This window comes from Neovison vison, chromosome 13, assembly GCF_020171115.1.
Source record: "Neovison vison isolate M4711 chromosome 13, ASM_NN_V1, whole genome shotgun sequence".
NCBI classification, from domain to species: domain Eukaryota; kingdom Metazoa; phylum Chordata; class Mammalia; order Carnivora; family Mustelidae; genus Neogale; species Neogale vison.
The window spans coordinates 139,858,711-139,882,972 of record NC_058103.1 but is presented as its reverse complement, the minus strand read 5'-3'; the positions used below and the strand labels follow the sequence as shown (position 1 = coordinate 139,882,972).

General features: G+C 38.2%; 1 protein-coding gene across 2 annotated transcripts in view; it reads left to right on the top strand.

Annotated features, from left to right (window-relative positions):
- Positions 1–24,262, top strand: part of MCTP2 (multiple C2 and transmembrane domain containing 2) — a 187,500-nt gene that overhangs the window by 151,041 nt on the left and 12,197 nt on the right. For both annotated transcript variants that reach the window (XM_044232181.1, XM_044232182.1), the window contains 2 exons: positions 11,382–11,491; positions 23,600–23,709. In XM_044232181.1, coding sequence (XP_044088116.1) covers positions 11,382–11,491; positions 23,600–23,709 — 220 coding nt within the window. The remainder of the gene's footprint in view (positions 1–11,381; positions 11,492–23,599; positions 23,710–24,262) is intronic.

Here is a 24,262-nt window from a genome sequence, read left to right as displayed (position 1 = left end):
TTTCAGATGTAACATAGAACCTTCAGATAACTACTTTATGGGCTTTTAGGAAACTAACTGTACAAACTAAACTTTGAAGAGAGGAGATATTTCTTTCTTATTCCTGATGGCCCATGCAAGAAATTGCTTGTTACAAGTGTAGTTTGCTGGGGACCCCTGAACAAACAGATAATGGCTAAGTTCAGCCAACAGCAATCAGCTGACATTTCCTATTTGTATTAGATTCCAAATGTGGAATTCTTCTATGTGGACCTTATTTGTACAGACGGATTACAATGAAAATTGCATTAATTTTCTGCACAGTAAAGGTCAGTAATTGAAGCATGAACCAAGAAACTATTGTGTAAAATGCTGTATCCCATACTTAGGAAAGGTCACGCAAAGCAATAATATCTTGTTTTCATTGCGGAAGGTATAAATACTTGCATTAGAGTTTCTTTCTTTTTCCAACCTAACAAATGCTTACACAGAATATTTTAGCATTTACTATTAACATCAGCAAGAAGAAATCATAAGGGCATGTAATAAAAAAAAATCCTGTCTATTGCTATATCATAAGGAAACTGTGCTGTAATGCCTGCGTTGTGAGTTGGTGTGTCTTTAACTCATCTGTCAGAAACAGGACTTGAATGATCTGTCCTAGGATGACCAATGAGTGCACAATTGTCTTACCATGTTTAGGGAGGAGAAATTGCCCTTCTGTGTCAATTGTTGGCAAGAAACAGATATGGCTGTTTTTCTTAAGAAAATAAACATCTAATTCCTTTTTGCGGATCAGTCGTGGAGCAATTTTGTAATGAAAGGATACAGATGAATATTATCTCTGTGCTCTTTTCACAAATTAGGATGTCATCATTAAAATTTAAGTACATTTTAAACCATCAATTTCAGTGTTTAACATGGTTTCCACTCTCCAGACTGGCTATTCCTTTCTTTCCAAGCAGAAGCTTCTTAGGGAAAGAACCATGTGGCATATGTATTTAAAAGGTGTTCTTGCTGTAATATAGCCTGCATTGTCCTTTGGATGAGTGGGCTAGGCCAGGATGCCTCATTCCCTGTGCTTTCTTATTCCAGAGAGAGAAGATGATCTATAGTGTCCCAGCCAGAGAAGACAATCATGCTTGGAGGAGGTTTTATCTTACAATCTCATCATGAGAGTCATTTTGCCTATGATTCCTTTGTGCCTTCTTGAGAATGTCCCCAAAACACAGCAAATTAATTTGATTAGTGATTTTTTTAACCTATTGACAGAGGAGTGGTACTTTTAAAATTAATTTGGTATTATTAAGAAAATATAAAGTCAGACAATGTCTTTGAAAGGTTAGTAGTAGTTGAATACACACACACACACACTTTCGGGAGACATGCAATCTGTATACAGGGTATATTGTAGAGGACGTGTTTAAGGATAACTCTCAGTGGGGTGCCTGGGTGGCTCAGTCAGTTAAGCATATGCTTTTGGCTCAGGTCCTTATCTCAGGGTCCTGGGATCGAGTCCCACATTGGGCTCCCTGCTGGCAGGCAACCTGTTTCTTCCTCTTGTCCCTGCTTGTGTTCCCAATCTCTCTCTCTCTCAAATAAATACATAAAGCCTTAAAAAAATAAAAGGATAACTTTCAGGAAAAGAAAGTAAGTGGTTGCTCTGATTTAACTCCTTTTAATTTGATTTAATGTGATTTTTAATGATGAAGTGATTTAATTACTACCATTTCTACCATACCATCTTACTTTCAAGACTTCAATATTAAAATGGATTCTAGCCAATTCTTAATTATCAGTTTATGTATGTTTTGAATAAGAAGGGATTGGCTTCCCTATCTCCTGCAGTCTTTTCTCTGACACATGGACTTGCTCAAATTTTTCTTTTAAAACTCAAGCCCCTGTTCTTAAAAATTGTGTTGGCTTCATTATATTTTGAAGCCAAACAGAAATGTTACTAATCTAACCTTTTGGACCATTATTCATTCTGCTCATATCAGGCTCACTAATATTCCTAGTACTTGTATATTTTCTTTGTGATTTCTATTGTAAGGGTTATGTTTGGTATGTAATTCCCCAATATTGTGAAATATGATACATCAGCCTATAAATTAGATGGATTATCTATCCTTCTATTAGTATGTTTGCAGTAACAAAATACAGTCAGGGGCTCTGGTTTTATAGGCTATACTGTGTCTAGATATTTAATATCTCATTGCCTAAAATGTTTATATCATGCTAATGTAGAATACATTGGGTATTGTGTATCCTTTATCCACAAGTCATTGTTTCTCTGAGGATAATAGCTGTTCCTTTTGTCTTTCTTTTTTTTTTTTTAAGATTTTATTTATTTATTTGACAGAGAGAAAGATCACAAGGAGGCAGAGAAGCAGGCAGAGAGAGAGAGGGGGAAGCAGGCTCCCTGCTGAGCAGGCAGCCTGATGTGGGGCTTGATCCCAGGACCCTGAGATCATGACCTGAGCTGAAGGCAGAGGCTTAACCCAGTGAGCCACCCAGTCGCCCCTCCTTTTGTCTTTCTTAATGAAATCCCGTTTGTGGGTTTACAAGGTAATTGATAAGTGAAGACCCCTCTCTTTTCCTCAAGGGAAAAGTAATAACAAAGTAAGTAATAAAGGACAGAAAAGTAATAATATAAAACAAGATTATTTTGAATATTAGCTAACTAATTATATTTATAAAAATATTAATATTAGCAGAGGGTTTATAATTTGCTACTGTTTTTAATGTACCTTAGCTCATTCAGTACTCAAAATAAACCATTACATTTGATATTATTTTCCCCATCTACAAATTAAGAGAAATTCACTCGGTAGGATAATAGCAAAACTCAAATCTAGTTCTTCTGACCTAAATCAGATTTATTTTGGACCATGCCACACTGTCACAAAGGAACCATGCCATTCATTTCTCAGTTCATTGTCCTGCATTGTTACATATTTATCAAGTGTCTTCTCCCTCTCTCAGCCTCTTTAGGTGCAAAGATTAAAACTATAAACATGGTCCTCTGAGTAAATAATGGGAATATAGTGTGTTTGCTACTTTCATTAGTTTATACACTAGTTTGGGTGGGGAAGAGGAAGTGTGTGTGTGAATCAGGAGTGCGGAAGGAGGTGATGTTGGAGCGGAGTCTTAGGGAATAAGGATTACTTGTTGCACTGCTTGATCGCATGGATCTTCTATCTTCTGCCCTTCCTGCTCCCCTTCCTCGGAGAAAACTAAAGGACACACACAGTAAAATCAGCAATGGCAGCTCCTTGTGGGTCTACCTGCCCTAGTCAGAGAACTACCTTCAGTACTTACAGACCCTGATTGCTCTGGGGGGGGGGGGAGTCAGGCACATATCAGAAACCAATCTTCCTGAGGTCTAAATGCCAAAGGCCAAAGAATTACTGTAGACTCTTTGCAGTTTCTCATTGGTGTTTTACCAACATCTTCTTGATGCTGTTCCTTCTTTTGCTTTTTTCAGCCCTTCCCTGTAACACCAGATGAGATTCTTGGGACAAGCCAAGAAAACTCGTTGGTAAATACCAGTCAGCGTGGAAACGCTTTCTGTAATGAACAGAGCAGGTTCAAAACCACTTAGGGGGAACCTGGTGGCTCAGTGGGTTAAAGCCTCTGCTTTCGGCTCAGGTCATGATCCCAGGGTACTGGGATCGAGCCCCGCATCGGACTCTCTGCTCAGCAGGGAGCCTACTTTCCTTCCTCTCTCTCTGCCTCTCTGCCTACTTGTGATCTCTGTCTTTCAAATAAATTTAAAAAAAAAAATTTAAAAAAAAACTTAGAAGTGATATTGATTTAAAACCCAGATCTGTTCTATATTCATTTCCCTAAGCAAAAGAATACTTGAGAAGGAAACGCTCTCCTGAAAAACTACAGAATCTTACCCCCATGGAAAGAGCATAGGCTAAGGAGTTGAGTGTGTCTGTGCGTGCGCGCGTGTGCGTTTTTGCACGTGCACGCATGCAGGTCTGAAAGCGCATGCGCACATCTCCCACATCTCATGGGAAGAAGTCCTAAAGACCTTTCCCAGTGCAGTAAGCCAGGCTTCCAAGGAGTAGTTTTTAATCTCATCTATCAGAAATACTGCTTCTTATTCTTTGTTATGACAGATACTGAGGTTTGATTTTTTTTTTTCAGTTGTGTGTTTTCCATGCTAAATTCCAATCTATTTCTGGCATTTGTAATTCTTCAAGTTTTCAAATTATAGGCTTTTAATATTCCGTAGGATAAAACAGACCAAACATAGTCCCATTGAAAATGCAAAGTTATATTTTTGTGTTTTTGCTCTAGAAGGCTGGAATTACTGGGGAGATCTTGCGACAGAATTTTGCATTGATCCCTTTTGGGAATGCGTCCCATCCTCTGACAAATACTACTCAATTTTTAAACTTGTCGAAAAGGATTTTTTCTGACATGGTCCATTTTGGGGACTGTCTCCCCGGTTTTGCTTAGGTAATTAATTGAGAGATGAGGATTTTTTTTTTCCTAAATCGGAACATGTGGGAAAGATTTAAAGTAACATACTGATTATATAATTAATTCTGAGTTGTAAATTCATTTTGATGGTGTGAATTCTCTCCCAGAGGCTCCAAGCTGGTTTATTACACCTACAGTGCTATAGTCCTTGGAGCCGTGGGGGTGGCAACCAGACCTGAAGAAGGACGCATTTGCTTCCTGATTGATTTTTGGTTTTACTTATTAAAAAAGTACATGATTTGTTCTTAATCTGACTGCTTTACAAACCTAGCCAAAAGACTCAGGTTTATTTTTCTCACGTTTTATAAACAAACAGACAATGAAGAAAATGGTGAACTTGCATCCGTCTCTATATAATAATACACATTTTTAGGTTATAGAGATGGGTTTTGTCATCATTTTTCTTACAATGAGTGCCAGTCCTTCTTTATGGCATATCAGAAAACAAAGGAACCTTGTGAAATTGGAATTCTGTATCTGAAAAGTTGCATGCTCTCATCTCTTCTATTATTTCGTGATGCAAGCTTTATCACGAAGTAGACCCAAATCATGTGAACGGTCGTATGCCTCACTGGTTTTTCAAGTTTGTAATAAGAAGTAAAATCCATTCTTTCTCAAATGTAGGGCTTTGGGAGTGCAGTGCATGGCTGGTTATAATTTTTTTTGTGCATTTGTCTAATCACCCCAATGACCACCACTCTCCTGCTCTTTATTACACATTTCCCTCTATAAATCAGAAGCCTCCTATGTTAAGGAAACACACCAGCACACGTGATAACGGTTCTGTCTTCCTGAATGGATCTCTGTTGCTCTTCCCAGGCAATTTGGTGGCAGCAGCAGATGTAATGTTGTGTTTGCTAAACTGTTATCACCACATTCCGTGGTTCAATCTGAGACGTGTAAATAAAGCCAGCATGATGCAGATAAAACTGCCAGATGATCTTTCGTACAATGCAGGGCAACATGAGTAGACTTGTCTTGGAAGATCATTGCTTTCAAAACTTAAATTAACCCCTGTATTCCTTCAACTAGATCAAAGGTTATTCCTTCTTTTATCTCTTTGCATTCTCAAAAGGAAGGGACTTATGTTTATGAAGTGTCTGTAAGGTACCAAATGCTTTACATATCTTATGATACGAATAATGTTTAATTCTTCACTCAGGAAAGGATTAGACTCTCCCTTTTCCCAGATAGCTAAATTGGAATTCAGAATGGGTGAGGAATTTACCATGATCATAAAATTGGTAGATGACCAGGCAGAACTCAGTTCTCTCTGACCCCTAGCCTGCTATTTACAAAATGTGTGGGCCTGGGTAGAGTTGAAGTCTCATGGTTGGTTGGTCTGTTTGCTTTTCTTATTAACTTTTTACCTGTTGGTGCAAACAATCCCTGGTTACCCCAGCTCTTAAATATAAGAATGGAAAGAAATGTTTTTGAAATAGTTTTAAAAGACATCATTTAACACACTCTCATGAGTTCTGGGAAAAATAATGCTGGAAAGAAAGAGTAGGGGGCAATATGTAACTGAGTCAGGTATCTCAAAATTATATATCGATGGTATACAAAGAGACAGAACAAAAACCCATAGACATCAAAGAAGCAAATGCCAAAAAAAAAAAACAAGTGGGAGCTGAATGCCCACCTTGTGACATGTCCACTAGACCTTAAGCATTTTTTTCCCTAAGATTTTATTTTTTGGTTGAGAGAGAGCATAAAGAAGGGGAGCAGCAGAGGGAGAGAAAGAAGCAGGCCTCCCACCAAGCAGGGAGCCCAATGCGGGGCTCGAGACCAGGACCCTAAGATCATAACCTGAGCCAAAGGCAGTTGCCTAGCTGACTGAGCCACCCAGGTGCTAAGGGGCATCTTATAACGAAGACACACTTGCTCTGGTGTTCTGGACTAGAATCCTATGTTACATGTACCTACTTGCCCAGAAATTTTCCATTTACTGCCCCCCCATTTTATTTAAATTCTAAGTATGGTATTTAATACTTCCACTCAAATACACTGCAATAAATTGCTTAGGCTTGTTGTTTGTGCATTCTGCTTCTGCTATGGTTTTTCCTAGTAGCCGCGGGGTTGCATGAGCAGTGACCAGAGATCTTCATGACACCCGATTAAATCCAGCCAACAAGCAGGGATAACCCGTCTGCTTTCCTGACCCCTTTTCAGGGGGCTAAGCCTCTAAAACCTAGCTTTCAGGGAGAGCTTTTGGATGGTCCCTGACAAAACAAAGTGCTCTCAGATGAGTTCACCCCTTCATGTCTCGAGCGATGTTGGAGAAGCCTCTGATGCTTGCTCCCCATTTCCCCCAATCAGTCATGTTGTATACAAGCGTGTGGGCACAGGGCTATTGCCCAATCTGTATGATGCATACAGCCTCCAAACTGCCTGTTCCAGGAGGGTTAGTGGGAAAGATGAAAAATGATAGGGTGAGGGTACATTAAATATAGGCAGAATTTGAACAGTCCTATGGATAAGAGAATAAAAAGTAGTCTGAACACTTTGGCTATCATATTTTGTTTCACTCATTCCAAAGAGTAAATCTGCATTTACCTTTTTTTTTTTAACTCTCTGATAAAGTTTTGCAATGAGTAAATAAAGTCAGAATTCGTGTTTAAGAAAGAATCCAGGAATAATATTCTATTTATCAAGATCATTATCGATGTGCTGAGAGATGTGTGTTTACATTTCTTGTCTGTCCCCTGGGGACATGGTCCTGTCATCTGTGTATATAAACTTAAGTTACAAAACTTCCAAAGAATCTTCAACAGTTAGTAGTTACTTCAAGAAGACCATTTCTGGAAACATGCTTTTATTTATGTAACCAAGAAGTTGTGCTTACATATCTCTCTGTGGACTATGACTTTTCTTTTAGACAAATGGCTATTGTACATTTATCGATTTTTCCATTCTGAGGTTTCATTGTACGTGTATGAAAATGCAAGGTAGCTGTTAATATGTCGACTCTAATAGAACCAATATCTGAAAAATCTTGGGCAGAGCCAAATGGCGGCAGTCTTACCTGGATGCTATCGAGTGATTGAAACAGAATGTCAAATAAGTTAAATTCTAAAATTATTTTGATTTTTTTCCAACCAATAAATGGAACCAAAATAAAGTTTTTGCTAATTAGTTTTACAAATGATGAAATCTCTGACATCAGGAATGCCGATGTAAATTTAGTTGAAACAATTATATTTGGGGATTATTTAACATAGGGATAGTATAAATGCAAACTTTGATGGAGGATCGCATCATGGCTTATAAGATGTTTTTACAGAATGAAGGCATTTATGAGGCAGAAGTGTACTTGGGATTGGCCACAGTGCCCTGATTATCCATGACTGTGTACAGAAGAATGATAATGCTCCATTGATTGAATTAGAAGCTGTCTTGTCCACACTTATAAATATTGTGTATATACAGTGTTAGGTAACAACCACAAAATTGTTTGTGACAAAGATATTTCAGATATGAAAAATACACTTCAGTGTGTCAATGTGTACTCTGTTTTTTGCTGCTGGTCATCAATTTGATTTTAAGAATGTTTGAACCTTTGAGGAGCTCTTAGTCAACTTAAACATTTTCCAGAGCTATTGAACTCTTGTGAAAAAAGATCTCTACAGTTTTTGTTGCATTTGGGTCATAAACAGTTGGAAAATTTTATCAAAATCGTTGATGACCGAAATGCTAAGTAATTTCATCTTTAAAAGCTTTTAGTGAGTGGAAGTGAATTTTAAAAGAACTGGCAAAAGAGACACTGCATTTTCCCCCCCACAAAAACCAGTAATACTTAACACAAAGTAAACAACAAGGTTAAATGTTGTGCACATTTCAATATTTAATTCTGAAGTCACCCTTTGGGATATCTCAATTTGTGGAAAATCTTTTTTATTTTTAATAGACTAAATATCTATTTGACGCAAGAATGGAAGGAAATTGAGAAGCCATTTATTTATCAGCATAAATTTTGTGAAGCAGTCAAAGGAATTATGGATACAACTTAGAGTGTTGTTCTAAAGAATGTTTGACAGAGAAAATCCATATGAATGGATACAAAAAGGCAGTGCCTTTGAAAATATTTAAGCTAAAATATATAGGGATCTCAACATTTAAAAATTAAAATTGATAACGATTTTCTCCATGTAACACATTTTTTGGGTGTGAGATTTCAAGGTATCTCAGCACCTGTAGAGAGAGTATTTTGGTAATTAAAATTATGAGCCACTGTAGAGTCAATTAAAGGTGTCAACTTAATGACTATTAAGTGCAACTCTGAAGATGATTAAGAACAATTTTTCTGAAATATATAAAAAGAATGTATTAAAAAGTACATTCTTTTTTTTTTTAAAGATTTTATTTATTTATTTGACAGAGAGAAATCACAAGTAGACGGAGAGGCAGGCAGAGAGAGAGAGAGAGGGAAGCAGGCTCCCCGCTGAGCAGAGAGCCCGATGCGGGACTCGATCCCAGGACCCTGAGATCATGACCCGAGCCGAAGGCAGCGGCTTAACCCACTGAGCCACCCAGGTTTGCAAAGTGCCCGGACCTGGGATTATAAACATATATAACTAGGAAACCAGTTAAATATGTGAATCTGTAGCACAAATAATCGTTCTTTATGTATCATTTAGAAATGTCCAAATAACATAAATAAGTTTCATTTTAATATACATAAAGTATGCTTTTACAAAATTTGAAGTAATGTGTTTATAAAAATAAAATAATTATGTGGATTCACCAAATACAAAATAAAATTGATAGTTGATAAGTATTTCAAAAATTATATAATTCTGATTACTTTTACTCTTGAAAGTGTAGAGATTTGGTTGATAAATTTTTATCCTGTTAGCCTAGATATGGTAAGACTCTTAGCCTTGTCTTTGGGTATTAAATATGCAAACTAAAATACCAAATTCATTAAAAAGGAAAAGGACGTGGAGACAATCATTTATTATTTTGGTATACTAACTTATACTTCCTTCACAAGCAGAACCTTGGCATTTGGGTGTTTCTTTGGGGTGGGGGAGAACACACACACACACACACACACACGCACACAGTCAGTGGAACTAGGATGTTTTTATGAACTTGAACCACATGGAAATTTGAGTCATTTTCCAAGAAATTGTTTTGACCTGAAGTCTATGCTACTGAAAAGAGGAAGCTACTTTTGCCCTTTGGGTCAAATTCCCTAGTGCTTTCAAATCCTCCTTTATAAACATGAATACTTATGTAGCAGACAGAGATGGGTTTTCACTATTGTGCCCATTAATAGATGTGGCTGAGCATGAATTAGGTTGCTTCGGTGGCATACCTAATTTTTAATGCAAGCTGCTTGAAGAATTAGTAAAAGAAATAAATTTTAAATTGGGGTGAAAAACCACAAATGTCATGCTAGTTTGATTTAACAAGAGGGCACAATGAACCTGCTTTCTTCTGTACAGATTGCTTGGATTAAGAAGTTCAGCCCAGATGGTAAGAGGTTCTTCAAATCACCCCAGCACTCTTTACTAAAGAGGGTCTGGCAGTAGTACATTCTAACCTCTACCCTCCCTGTGGTCTGTTTCTGCAAAGTAGCTTCATAAACAAAGACAGGTGGGAGAAGGGAAGTTTGTGCTTTTGTGAAATTTCTGCCATATAGGTGCTTTCAGCCATAATCACTGACCAGGTGGTGGATTCTTCTTCCCACACAGGTTGTGTCCATTTTAATGGAACAGAGAATGCACAAGGAGAGTGAAGTCTTTTCTTTTGCTGTATAGAAGGTTGTTCTTAAAATGCTGTCATAAATTTAGAAGTTTTTGCTCCATAATTTAGTATAATTCTAATTCAAGTAAAATTCTAGATAGAGAAAAATTTGAGGTTTGGGGTATTATATATTATATGTAGTGGCTACAATGAACCAGATAGACAAGAGCTGAGAGGAATACTAGCTAAATCCCAGTTCCAGTAGAGTTCCCTGGGACCTAGATTATGGTACCAGAATATAATAATTTGCATAAAAATACCACTTTAGAAAATCATCTTTTCTCCAACATTTGGGTAATTTATGAATTCTTTTTGTAAGCATTAGCTGCATAACATGGTCAAACACACTTGAGGTTTTCTATAAGCAAGATATGGACAATGTTCTTAGGAGGCTAAATTCTGGTTCACGTGAAGAACTGGAGACTGAGGAAGATGAACATGTATGTGCACTGGGTTTTTTTCTACCTTCCATTTTCTTCCTACTTCTGTGAAGGAAAAGCCAGTCAGTCATTAGGTATCCTCCATGGGAGTAACCTGTGTAAGATGCAGTCTCCAGCAGTGACTTTGTAGTCTGCCTCCAGGTGCCAACTCTGTTTCTGAGGTGGTTGCCAAAGGATGACTGAAATGTTTGTCAGACTTGCAGTGTGTTCAAAACATGACTAAAAATGGAGCAGAGTTTGACAAAAAAGCCACAGTACTAGGCGACCTATCACCTGGATTTGCACCATACCATGTTGTCACATACTGGAAACATATCTGAAGGACTGTGAGGGAATAGGGTAAGGTGAGCCGGCAGATAACCCTGTGAAGCCAGACCGGAAATCAGGGTCAGCCAAGTGGAGGACGTTGCCAAGTCCTCTGACAGAAGCAGTAGCTTCCCCAGAGAAATGAAGCTCTTGGTTCTGTGGGAATTTCTACACATCACTTCCTCACACTGAGGTAGTGACTGAGACATAATGTGAATGGTTGCCTCTGAATGAGTGGGTAACGGTTCTTTGGAGTCAATAAATATTTTAAGTTGTAAAACATGTGATTCATCTCTTGGAGTCACTCTGTTCATCATAACTATGTTATTTTAACATGGTGTCGTATTTTCTACAGCAGGACAGTAAAAATGAAGTGACCAAGCTAAATCTTGCTTTTATGTTTCCTAGGAATCCGAGAAAAAGGGCTTAATTGAGAGAATCTATATGGTACAGGATATTGTTTCAACTGTTCAAAACATCTTGGAGGAAATAGCTTCCTTTGGAGAAAGAATTAAAAAGTAAGTTCTACATTTGAGTTGTGTTTGAAGTACAGCTGCCATGTATTAGGACAGTGGGGGTAAGAGGGTGGGGAGGGCAGGGATCAGTAAATGCAAAAACAAAAGAAACAAAAGCTACAGTGTTTTGAGCAACCGTATTTATATGTGTTGGTTTGTTCTTTGGGCTTTTCAGCTTCACAGTTGGGTAGTGCCTTGGAACCGGGTTGACCATATGGCCAATTCACACCAATTGCCCCAGCATAATTATTTCACTCTCAAAAGTATCCTCGTTTGAGTGATAAATTATAGATTAAAAAAAATAGAGTGCCATATTCAGAAATAAAAAGGGAGGCAAATATGCTCTGAAACTGCCTTTTTCAACTGAAACATGGAACACAATAAATGCTTTTTTCCTCAACTTACCAAAGAGCCATACATAGCAAGGAGCATCATGGATGCAAAGATGGGAAGTTAACTCATCACTTAGGACAGGGGTCAACTGACTTTCTTTATGAGAGGCAGTGAGTAAATATTTTCATCTTTGTGGACCATAACTCGTCAACTCTGTTAAGCATGAAAGCAGGCACCATTGATACCTAAATGAATGGCTGTGATATGTGTTCTAACAAAACTTTATTTACAAAAAGAGGTGGCAGGCTAGAGTTGACTTAAACCTAACCCATGGCTTGCCACTTCCTACCTTAGGTCACAAGGACTAAATCTCTCATGGAGTCTTGGTTGAGAAAGACTGTTTCTATGATTCATGTTTATTTTGTTTCAGACATCATGAACTCTGTTTAACGCGGTCTTCATTTGGTACCAATGAACAGAGCAATTGAAACATTTTTTTCTTTTAACTTTAAACTTATTTCTTCAAATCCAGAACTGTGTCAACTATCTACTTTCTGAAGATTCACTGATACCTTTTTTTTTCTTATTTTATTGTCCAGTATAGTTTCTCTAAGAAGAGAAGATAATATGCATGGGTAGGGGTGCCCAAGTGGTGCAGTTGGTTAAGTGTCTGACTCTTGGTTTCAGCTCAAGTCATGATCTCAGGGTCATGAGATCGAGCCTCGTGTTGAGCTCCACGGTCAGTGCAGAGTCTGCTTGAGATTCTCTCTCCCTCTCGCTCTCCCTCTGCCCCTCTCTCTAAAATAAATAAATAAATAATTTAAAAAATTGCATGGATAAAGAAGAGATTAATGTTAGTGCTAAAGACCAAGGGAAAGTTTTATATATCAATATGGAGGGAAATTGGTAAGTTATAACAAACTTCAGGAAATATAATTAGCTAATATGGAACTTTGCATGGACGCTGATCTTTCTTGGTTCCTTATCAAATCTAGTTTCTCTTGCATGGCCATTTGTTGGCATAATAAACATGTTTGTTTTTTTATAAAGTAAGTTATAAATCATCCTAAATTTGGCTTTACTGAGTTTACATGTTGCTGTTCCCATTATCCATGTCGTAGAAGAAAAATTAAAGAGCAGGGGAGTTTTGGCTTACATATATTGATGCCCATCTAGATGTCATATAAATTGACCAGTGATTTTTGAAGTTACCCTCAAAATTGTTTAACAAAAACATAAGTGACAAGATGAAATAGGTGATGAGGAGGGCATTTTACTTCTCCCTTCATTCACTCATTAACTCTCAGTCCTGAGTGTCAGGCACTGACTTGGTCTAAAAATGAGAAATATTCCATAAAATCATGATAATAGCTATGTCAGTTCATGTCCTGTGTTAGCCAGACGCTATTGTAAACCCTGAACACATAATACTTTCTTTAAGAAGTTGGTGGCAGGAATCAAATTAAAAGATTCCAACCGGCCTCTAGATTAAGGATTTTTAGTATATCCATTTTACAGACGAGAAAATGGAATCACAGAGTGATTAACTCTCAGAACTACTAAGCAAAGAAGCTTAGATTTGAACCTGCCTTCACTATTGCACTACAATGTCATTTTCCTTCAGGGATCGATTTTGTAGTGAGGGAGAACAGTAATAACTAGAATTCAGTTGCATTGATGAGAGGCAGAGATAAGATGGGGTGGCAGGGGAGGCCTGACCAGCCCAGAAAGGGCTGTAGGAGAGAGAAAGACAGACAGGGAGCTTCTTTCTGAAGAAGGGGCATTTTATCAGTAAGTCTGATCACAGGAAAAGATGGCTGAGCCAAGAGTTAATGAATGGAGACTTCAGATGGTGGGAGACTGTGCAAAGGTTCAAAGCCCAAGACTGTGCTAGATCCAGGGAGATGCATGGGGTTTAATATGTCTGTGTGACAGCAGATGGTAGTGCTCATGCTTGAAGCTCATACAGCGTCCTGAGTGGGTGGAAAAAGTCAATGGAAAAAAACTGGATGAGGGACATTGTGGCAGCCAGAAGGAGAAAAGGATGTGGAGCAGGGGCAGGACGGAGGAAGGAAGGCCATGGTGTTTAGTAAAACCTTCTCCACGCTTGAAGGTCTCGAATAGACAAATGTGGCTGTTGTGCGATTGATAATGGTCAAGGAAATGTGTCTGATGAGAGAAGAAGGCAGGGTGATTTAAACAGGCCCCCACCTCTGCAGTGCGTCTGAGGGGCAGCTGTGCCCGGCACAGCTGTGGTGGCCATGTCTGAGACGTATTTTCAGCCATGAACAGAGTACTGTTCTGCCCAGCTGCAGCACAGGAAGGGAGGCTCATAAGTCTCCACTCCTATTAATTCTTGGGCCATTCATTACCACTGTGACCTTAAAGTTCCTTCTGGGCATTCAAGTGGGATGGCATGTGTAACTCTGTTGGAATTCCATTGTAATTCAGTGTCGAAGGACCAGGAAAACTTTTACCCAACTTCTGGCAACTGGTAAATAAGGAAAGCTTGCATAAAACTCAGAGCAGGGCTTTCCAGTTACTGACCCGGAAGACCCCAATCGTATTGCATCTACATGGCACAAACTATATTTTCTTTTTCTACTCTTCTCTACTTTCTCTAATGACCTCCTCTAATATTATACAGATTTCAAATGTATATCTATAACAGGCTAAAATATTTACTCAACGTGGTTCACCTTATAGTATCTCAAACAGCAGGCTGGACGGGTCAGACAAGGGCTATATTTTATGTCTTCTCATTATGGAGTGTTGCCTTTAACACGTGTATCTTTTGAGTGGTTAAGGAAATCTCTGCACAGAAGAATGAGAAACCTAGAACAGGAAAGTCATCCCTGTAGATATTCCAGAGTCCGGTTTGGAAGGTACATTCATCAGAAGGAGAACTTCTCTAGATGGGAAGTGATGCTGAGGACTAGCCACTAAAGATGAGGAAGGAGGAAGGAGATTAAGCGTAGCTTGGATGGCCGTGAAGACGTGGGGAGGGATAGAGCAATTGACCTACTGTTTGTTGAAAGGAACAAAGAATGGAGAATGAAGGCAGAAAGACCAAAGAGTTGGCCAGACAGGAGGCAGAGGAGAAGGTTCACAAGCTAGAGTAAAAACCATACCTCGTGAAGGAAAGCGTCTTGTGGGTTCCACAACAAAAGAATAATCTGTAGGATTATATGATCAGTCATTTCTTTTTTTTTTATTTTTAAAGATTTTATTTATTTGACAGAGAGAGATCACAAGTAGGCAGAGAGGCAAGCAGAGAGAGAGAAAGAGGAGGAAGCAGGCTCCTTGCCTAGCAGAGAGCCCAATGAGGGACTCGATTCCAGGACCCTGAGATCATGACCTGAGCTGAAGGCAGAGGCTTAACCCACTGAGCCACCCAGGCAGCCCTGATCAGTCATTTCTGTCTCGATGGGTAGAAGAGTCAGAAGACTTCATTTGTCCTAGCCTGGGATGTGAGGAAAATCAAGATTCCATGGACATAAGGGTCAACTAGTAGGACACCCATTTGGGGGAGGAACTACAGGATGGAGCTGTTACCCCCTTTACCGGATGTGGACACACTCATTTTTCTTTAGGGCTTTGGACCTTTGAAAATGATATTCTTAGGACATGTTACTAAGCCTAGATGGTTGAAGGAAGGAAGGGGATTCATTGAATTTTTTTCTTTTTTCACTAATTGAAAGGTTTGACTCATTTGTCTTTTTACTGTCCAAGTCAGGGATACCTTTTTTAGGAATTTAGGGAGCTCTCAAGTTAGGGAAATTAGGGAAGTTGTGGAACAACATGTTCAATGAAGTATTTGATTTTTAGATGGAAAGGGTTTTTGTTTTGTTTTGCTTTTTTAACTTTGGGTGTTCTGTGAAAACCAGCACAAGATACTCTATGTTAATGGAGAGAAGATCTAGTAAGTTCTTGAGTGTTAGAGGATTTACAGCAAAATGTCTTTGAACTAAGTACTCAGTATAAACAGGAGCATTAAATTAAGTGAGAAAAATGTACCTTTTTACAGTTTCGAAAGTGCCTACTATAGAACGGCAGTGAGAGTGGGCTCTGGAGCTGACTCTCTGAATTCAGATCCCAATTCTATCACTTGTACTGAGCCTAAGTGATTTAATGCCAGTTACCTAACTTTTGAGTCAGAGTCGTCATTTGTAGAATGGGAGTAATAATGATTCCTACTTCATAACATTTTTGGAAGAATTAGATGAATTAGTGCATATAAAGAGCTCAGACTATTGGATGGCATGTATTATTCACTTGAGAAGATTGACTATTATGAATATTATTTTTGGCAAACTGCCTTGACTTTCTTTTTCCATGTCTTAAATTAAAAAAAAAAAAAACAAGGGACGCCTGGGTGGCTCAGTTGGTTGGACGACTGCCTTTGGCTCAGGGCGTGATCCTGGAGTCCTGGGATCGAGTCCCACATCGGGCTCCCAGCTCCATGGGGAGTCTGCTTCGCTCTCTGACCTTCTCCTCGCTCGTGCTCTCTCTCACTGTCTCTCTCTCTCTCAAATAAATAAATAAAATCTTTAAAAAAAAAAACAAAATTAAAAAGTAAATGTCTCCCTTTTTTTAAAAAAAAAAGTTTAATTTTTTATTTTTTAAAGATTTTATTTATTTATTTGACAAAAGACAGAGCAGGAACACAAGCAGGGGGAGTGGGAGAGGGAGAAGTAGGCTTCCCCCTGAACAGGGAGCCTGATGCAGGGCTCAATCCCAGGACCCCGGGATCATGACCTGAGCCAAAGGCAGATGCTTAATGACTGAGCCACCCAGGCGCCCCAAAAAAAAACTTTTAAACTTTTTCTGCTAGAATTGTGGTTTGCTGAAGGGAAAATGCAGGAGTTAACTGATTTGGCTGTTGGGAGAGCGATCTGACAGGGTGTTTGTGAGAGTGTCTGATACACATCTTCATTAGAAATGAAACACCCAACACTAATACACATGACACATCACACACTTGCACACACAAACAACCACTGAGATCTTTATAAGGGTTGCATTAATTGGAAAATAATTGACATCTTGATAAAATTTTAAGTCTTCTCATAAAGTCTTCTGTCTATTTAGGTCATTTTGAATTTATGTCAATATTATTTTAGGGTTTTATATATAGAAGTTTCACACATTTTTGTGAGATATATTCCCAAGTACTTGATTAATTTCATGATAATTTTTTTTCAGATTTCATTCTCTATTTATTACTAGGATATAGAAGTGAAATTAATTTTCCTACATTGACTTTCTATCTATAAACTTTGGTAAACTTAGTTATCTTGATTTTTATCTGAAGACTATTATTATGAATTTTCTATTGCATAGACATATTATCTGGGATATTTTTTTCTTTTTTATTTTCCAATCCTTACACATTTTTCTGTTTCCTTGCTTTATTGTACCAGCTACTAGCTCTAGTATCATGTTGAACAGAATCGGTGTTGGTGAACATTCTTTTCTCCTGTATGATATTAGAGAAAAAAACTTTCAACATTTTACTCTAAGAATATTTGCTCTAGGTATTTGTAAAGATGCTTTATCAGATTAAAGAAATTTCCTTTTATTTTTAATTTGCTAAGAATTTTTATTGTGAATGTGAGTTTTGTCAAACTTTTTCCTACATTCATTGGTATGATAATTTTTTTCCTTTATTTTTGCTAATGTGGTCTATTATTGTTTTGGTTTCTAAATGTTAAGCCAGTCTTCCAATTATGGAATAAACCCAACTTTGCCATGCTATACACTCTCTTCGTATATTGCTGTATTTTATTTACTATTACTTTGTTAGGATTTTTGCAGCTATAATCATTAATGAAATTTGAGCTGTAATTTTCTGTTCTTAAATTCCTTATGGAGAGATTATTCTAGGCTCACTCAACATGTGGCAGTGTTCTCTCTTTATCATTATTTGGAAGAGTTTGCATAAGCCTGGTGTCTTTTTTTTTTTAATATTTTACTTATTTATTCGACGGAGAGAGAGAGAGAGATCACAAGTAGGCAGAGAGACAGGCAGAGAGGGAGAGAGAAAGGGAAGCAGGCTCCCTGCCGAGCAGAAAGCCCCATGTGGGGATTGATCCCAGGACCCTGGGATCATGACCTGAGCCAAAGCAGAGGCTTTAATCCACTGAGCCACCCAGGCACCCAAACCTGATGTCATTACTTCTTTTAAGATTCAATAGAATTTTCTGGTGAAGCATCTGGGCCCAGAGTTTTCTTTTAGGAAGGGTTTTAGTTGAATATTCCATTTTTGTAAATTTTATAGATGTATTCAGCCATTCTGTTTCTTCTCACATCTGTAAACTGTCCTTTTCTTGAGTTCGTCCATTTCACTTAAATTCTCTACATTTTTTTTTAAAGATTTTATTTATTTATTTGACAGAGAGAGATCACAAGTAGGCAGAGAGGCAAGGCAGGCAGAGAGAGAGGGGGGGGAAGCAGGCTCCCCGCCAAGCAGAGGGCCCGATGTAGTACTCGATCCCAGGACCCTGAGATCATGACCTGAGCCAAAGGCAGCAGCTTAACCCACTGAGCCACCCAGGTGCCCCTTAAATTCTCTACTTTTTGACATAAAGTTTTTAATAAAATCCCCTTTTATTTAATAAAATCCTACCTTTAATGTCACTAGGATCTGTAGCATTGTCCACTTTTTTATGCTTGATACTTTTTTAAAGGGGGAGGCGGGTAGCAGGAGATTGAGAGAAAAATTCTTAAGCAGTCTCCATGCCTAGCATGGAACCCAACATGGGGCTTGATCTCACAACCCTGAAATCACGACCTAAGACAAAATCAAGAGTCACTGCTTAACAGACTGAGCTTACAGGCAACTCTATGCTTGATGTTAATTGTGTTTTCCTTTCTTTCTTGATCGGATTTATGAATTATGATAGTCTTTAGAAAGAAACTGTCATTGGCGTTTGTTAATCCTCCTGCTACCTGTTTTCTTTTTCATTAATTACTAATATTCTTTTTTATTCCTTTCTTCCTTTTACTCCCTTGGGATTAATTTAGCATTTTTTTCCTAACTAAAGATAGATCACTGGATTACTTACTTTCAATCATTCTATTTTCCAAACATTTAAGAGCATTTAAAACTCTACAGTTTCCTCTAAGCATAACTTTAGCTCCAGGCCAGACATTTTGGTGTTGATATTTTCATTATCATTCAAGTTTAGTAAAAATTTTTTTTCCAGTTTTCTATTTTTATTGCTTCCATGGTGAAGAAATATATTGCTTAATTTCCAAGTATATGGAGATTTTCTGGTTATCTTTTTGTTTCTGATTTCTAATTTAATTGCTTTACGGTCAGAAAATATTGATCAAGAAATTGGCCTACTTCTGTAAACTCTTCATGTGAGCTTGGAAAAGTTATTGAGTGTGAGTGTGTGTGTTTGTGTGTGTGTGTGTGTGTGTGTGTGTATGCATTGATTAATTTTGTTGATTGTATTCAGTCTTTTGTATTTATACTGATTTTTATTTTTTGTTTACTTCTTGTGTCAATTGGTTAAAGATGTGTGTTAAAACTTCCCACCATGGATTTATCTGTATCACCTTATAGCTTGGCTAGTTTTTGCCTTCTGTATTCAAAAGCTGTATTATTTGGGTTGTACATTTTATTTTAAAGATTTTATTTATTTATTTAAGGAGAGTGAGTGAGCAAGGGGGAGGAAGAGAGAGAATCTCAAGCAGACTCCTTGCTGAGTGCAGAGCCCAACATGGGGCTCAATCTTACAACCCTGTTATCATGACCTGAGCCAAAATCAAGAGTTAAATTCTTAAGCGACTGAGTCACCTAGGTGCTTCTGGGTCATGCATATTAAAATTGCTATCCTTTCCTACTGAATTGGATCATTACTAGGAGGTGACCTATTTATATCTAAGCATAAATGAAAATTTACCTTAATATCTTAACTAGTAATAATATGGCTATACCATCTCCTGCTTGTTGGTTTCCTCAAAATATATAATTTCCTATTATTTACTTTCAACCTATCTGTTTATGTTTAAGATCTCTTTCTAAAGAAAAGATTGTCTAAAGACAATCACTTTTAGTTGTACCATCTAGTCCATTCAAATTTAATGTGGTTACTAATATATTTAGATTTAAATTTGTGGTTTTCATTGTTTTTTCTGTCCTTGTTATGAGTGTTTTTTTATTCTCATCTATTTTTTATCTATTTTCTCAGAATGTAAGGATTCTATTGCTCTTCTTTTAGTTGTTGCCCTAGAGTTTACAGCATGACTCAGCACAGCCCAATATAAATTGTTAATGTTTATTTTCTTCCCACTCAGGAACCTTCTCAATCAATGGTATCTATCCATTGACTTGTATCCAGGATCTACTACTATGGCTCTGCTTTCAAAAAACAAAACAAAACAAAAAAAAATTAGGGCATAAAGGTTCATGTTTGTTTTTACTTATTTAATTGTAATTGATTGATTTCATATTTTGTTTTTATTTTTATTATAAGTATGGTATACATCCACTATCAAAGTAATCAATTAGCATGCCTCCTTTATTCTCTGAACTTTCTTTTCTTCCCCTTCTTTTTGTCATATTGAACTATCATCAACAACTTGGAGTATATCCATCAGAGGTTCCTTTTCAGTATAAAAACTATATATGTGGTATTTGTGAATCTGTACATTTATTAATAAGTGCATATATCTTGGGGCGCCTGGGTGGCTCAGTGGGTTAAAGCCTCTGCCTTCAGCTCAGGTCATGATCTCAGGGACCTGGGATCGAGCCCCACATAGGGCTCTCTGCTCGGTGGGGAGCCTGCTTCCTCCTCTCTCTCTCTCTCTCTGCCTGCCTCTCTGCCTACCTGTGATCTGTCTGTCAAATAAATAAAGAAAATCTTAAAAAATATATAAATAAGTGCATATATGCATATGCATATATATACACACATCCCCATTTTTTTATGCAATTTATTTTTTCACCCTATCTAGCTTTGAGCTTCTCTGTTGGGGGAAAGGGGTATTTGTGTGGCTATTCTTTTTATGATCTCACTGTTTTTTTACGAGAGATGCAACTGCAACTTTATGCTAAGAAAAAGAGAGAATAAAGGTTATCTAAGTCTGTGTGCATATAGTAGATTCTTAATAAATGCTGAATTGAACAAAACAAAAAATCTGTAAAATATTGCCGAGTAGAAATCTACTTAGATTTTTCCCTTTATTTAGATTTTGTGCTATTAATGATACTGAAGCTATTAACTTTTTTAACAACTAGCAACCATTACTGTGCCGTTCATGCACTGCCCCAGCATCCTTGTGCAAGGAGATCTGTAGGTTAAACGTCCTGCCATGGTGTGATTTGGATCATTAGGAAGTCCATATAACATGTCTCCAAATGTGAAATTGCCCTCCAGAAAGTTTAGCTAGAAGTTGTACTGTGGAAGCAAGGAGTCAGAAATGGACCAATGTTTATGTATAAAGTTAGAATAGCATAGAAAAAGGCATGAGGAAGGAGTGGGAAAAATATCAATTATTCATTTTGTTGATGTCAAGGTGCTGGACTGGGGAAGTCTTCCATAAGTGCTACCACATCCAGAAATCAGCCAGGGAAAACATTGATAAATTTGGTCATGTAAAATACATAATTTTACATTTAAAAATGTGTAAACCACACAAAAAAGACAAGAAAGTAACACATTGGGAAAAGCACTGTAACAAATATGACAAAGGATTGATTTCTTTAGTATCCAAAGAGATATTTTAAATCCCCGAGGAAAAAGTCAAGCAAAAACAGCTCAAGGCACAATAGGCAAATCGTAACTGCTTTCCATTTTCTGAGTTTTTACAATGTGCTAAAAACAGAATGTGCTAGCTACCTTACTTGCAAGTTCTTGTTTAATTCTGGCAGAACTCTATGATAGAGATATTACTATTATTATACACATTTTGCAGAGCAGAAATGTTGGTGCAGATTGATTAAATCACTTTCCTGCAGCTAATTAGAGATGGAGCCTGAACTCAATCCAATGTCAGTTTGCTTAAAATTCCATTTTCTTTCTTTTTTTTTTTTTTTTTTAAGATTTTATTTATTTATTTGACACAGAGAGATCACAAGTAGGCAGAGAGGCAGACAGAGAGAGAAAGGAGAAAGCGGGCTTCCCGCTGAGCAGAGAGCCCGATGCGGGACTCGATCCCAGGACCCTGAGATCATGACCTGAGCCAAAGGCAGCGGCTTAACCCACTGAGCCACCCAGGTGCCCAAAATTCCATTTTCTTAATCACTTTCCCAAAGAGTGGCACCTCACAAAGAAACAAAGTAGAAATCACTTGAGAAACAAATTACATGCATATTAAAAGTGTTTAAATTTGCTTATAATTTTAAAAACTGAGCAATTAAAAACACACATACCTCTCTCTGGGTAAAGATTAAAAACACTGGTAACAGTCTATTACAAGAGGGTGAGGTGACTGGTTTTTTCTTAGACTCTTCATGGAATTGTGATTATTTACAAAACAAGACAAAAATCTCTCTCAGCCTCAATTTGCTCATGTGTAAAATGGGGATAATCTTTACTTGGAAGAATTATGATGACCATCACAATTATGATGTGAAAAATATTAGCACAATGACACATATTAAGTGCCCAACAGCTTTTATATGTTTAGCCCCCCACTATCCTCCTGCATGTACACACACACACACACACACACACACTCCACCAGAAAACAAAAACAAAGAGACAAATCTCTTTGTATTTCTAGCACAAGGCCAAGGGTCAATGTCAGTGAAGCTGCACCATGTAAGTGAAGCTAAAGACCAGGAAAAAGAAGGACCCTAGGTTCTCACGGGCTCTCCGCAGGACGTGGGATTTCCAGATCACCTTCTAGGACCGTGCAAGGATTTCCACTGTTTGTTCAGTTCTGCATCCCGTGTTCTAGATCTCCATTTGCACACAAGTCAAAGGAGGCAATGGATATGCTGAAGGAGCCAGGGGCCCCGTGAAAATAATGTGTGGTCACATAACCTGCGTTCTCTCTGGATTGGGGTCATAAGTGTTTATAGTCACATGCCTCGAGCCTGTTTCCCTGGTAACCTTCTAGAGCCAATGAGTCTAAAAATTCTAAAAATAAGTAATTAGAAAACACAAACATTGGGGTGGGTGCCTGGGTGGCTCAGTCAGTTTAGTGTCGGACTCTTGATTTTGGCTCAGGTCATGATCTCAGGGTCATGAGATCAAGTCCTGTGTGGGGCTCTGTGCTGAGCGTGGAGCTTGCTTGAGATGCTCTCCCTCTCCTTCTGCTCGTCCGCCTCCTACCAACTTGTGTCCTCTCTCTCTCAAAAAGAAAAAAAAAAGAAAAGAAAGCAAACCAAAAGCACCAGGACACCTTAATAATATCCTGCCTTTTCTAAATATTTACTGGCAACCGTGTCTTCACCGAGAGAGTTGTTGGCTTTGATGTGACCTCACTGACCTTTCATTTTGAAGATCTCCATGCACGGAGCCATCATGACCTTCATTGCTGGCAGGAGCCGAGTCTTCCCTTAAAGACTGTCGGCTCCAGGAGGGCAAAGTTACCAGGACTCTGACATGTTGGCTGGAGGTTGGTCTTGGTTGGTTTCCCCTCAGGACCTCAGTGATGTTTTTGCCATCCCCAGCTTGGCAGACCTTCCTGTCCAGGTTTTAGAGAGATTTCTCCAGTAGACCTTTCTCATTTGTGTAACTAAGGAATAAACATGTCACGATGACTATGTAGCTGCTTTAGAGCATCAGAGAAAATGACATTGATGTGCTTTGTCTGCAGCACGTTTAACTGGACGGTCCCGTTCCTCTCGTTCCTGGCCTGTCTGATCCTGGCAGTGGCCACTGTCATTTTGTATTTTATTCCACTCCGCTACATCGTTTTAATCTGGGGTAAGTCTGACATGGTCCTTTCACTAGCGGTCAATTTCAGGTAAGAACCCATGACTCATTTGTCAAGTGGGACCATAAACTTTAAATGTGCTCTTGTTGGCAATTAAACATGAGATTAAGGAAGGAATTTTGGGAACAAAAACTTCCAGGACCTCCCTGAAAAGGAGGGAGCCAGTTGCCCAAATGATCAGCAGAGATATTTATGGGCCTCTTGTATAATTGCAATCAAATAAAAATGTGATTGTGCATGAGATTTCCCTTTGGGCTTTCATAGTCATAAATAGTCTTGAATAATATATTGCGGTGGCCCGGTAACTTTCAGGCAACACTGTTATTCAAACAGTGAGCAAACACCTGCATCTCACCCTTTATATTATGTAAAAGTGGATCTGGCCCCTGCCAGAGTGCTTCTGACACTCCGTCTCTCCTGGAGGAAAAATAATCTAACCCCATACTTCAATCCAGAAGCGGTAGAGAGGAAGGGAGGTGGTTACTCCCTACCCAGTGCCTGAAAGAAGAAGAAGCCATAATTTAGCAGGGTAAATGATGTGCC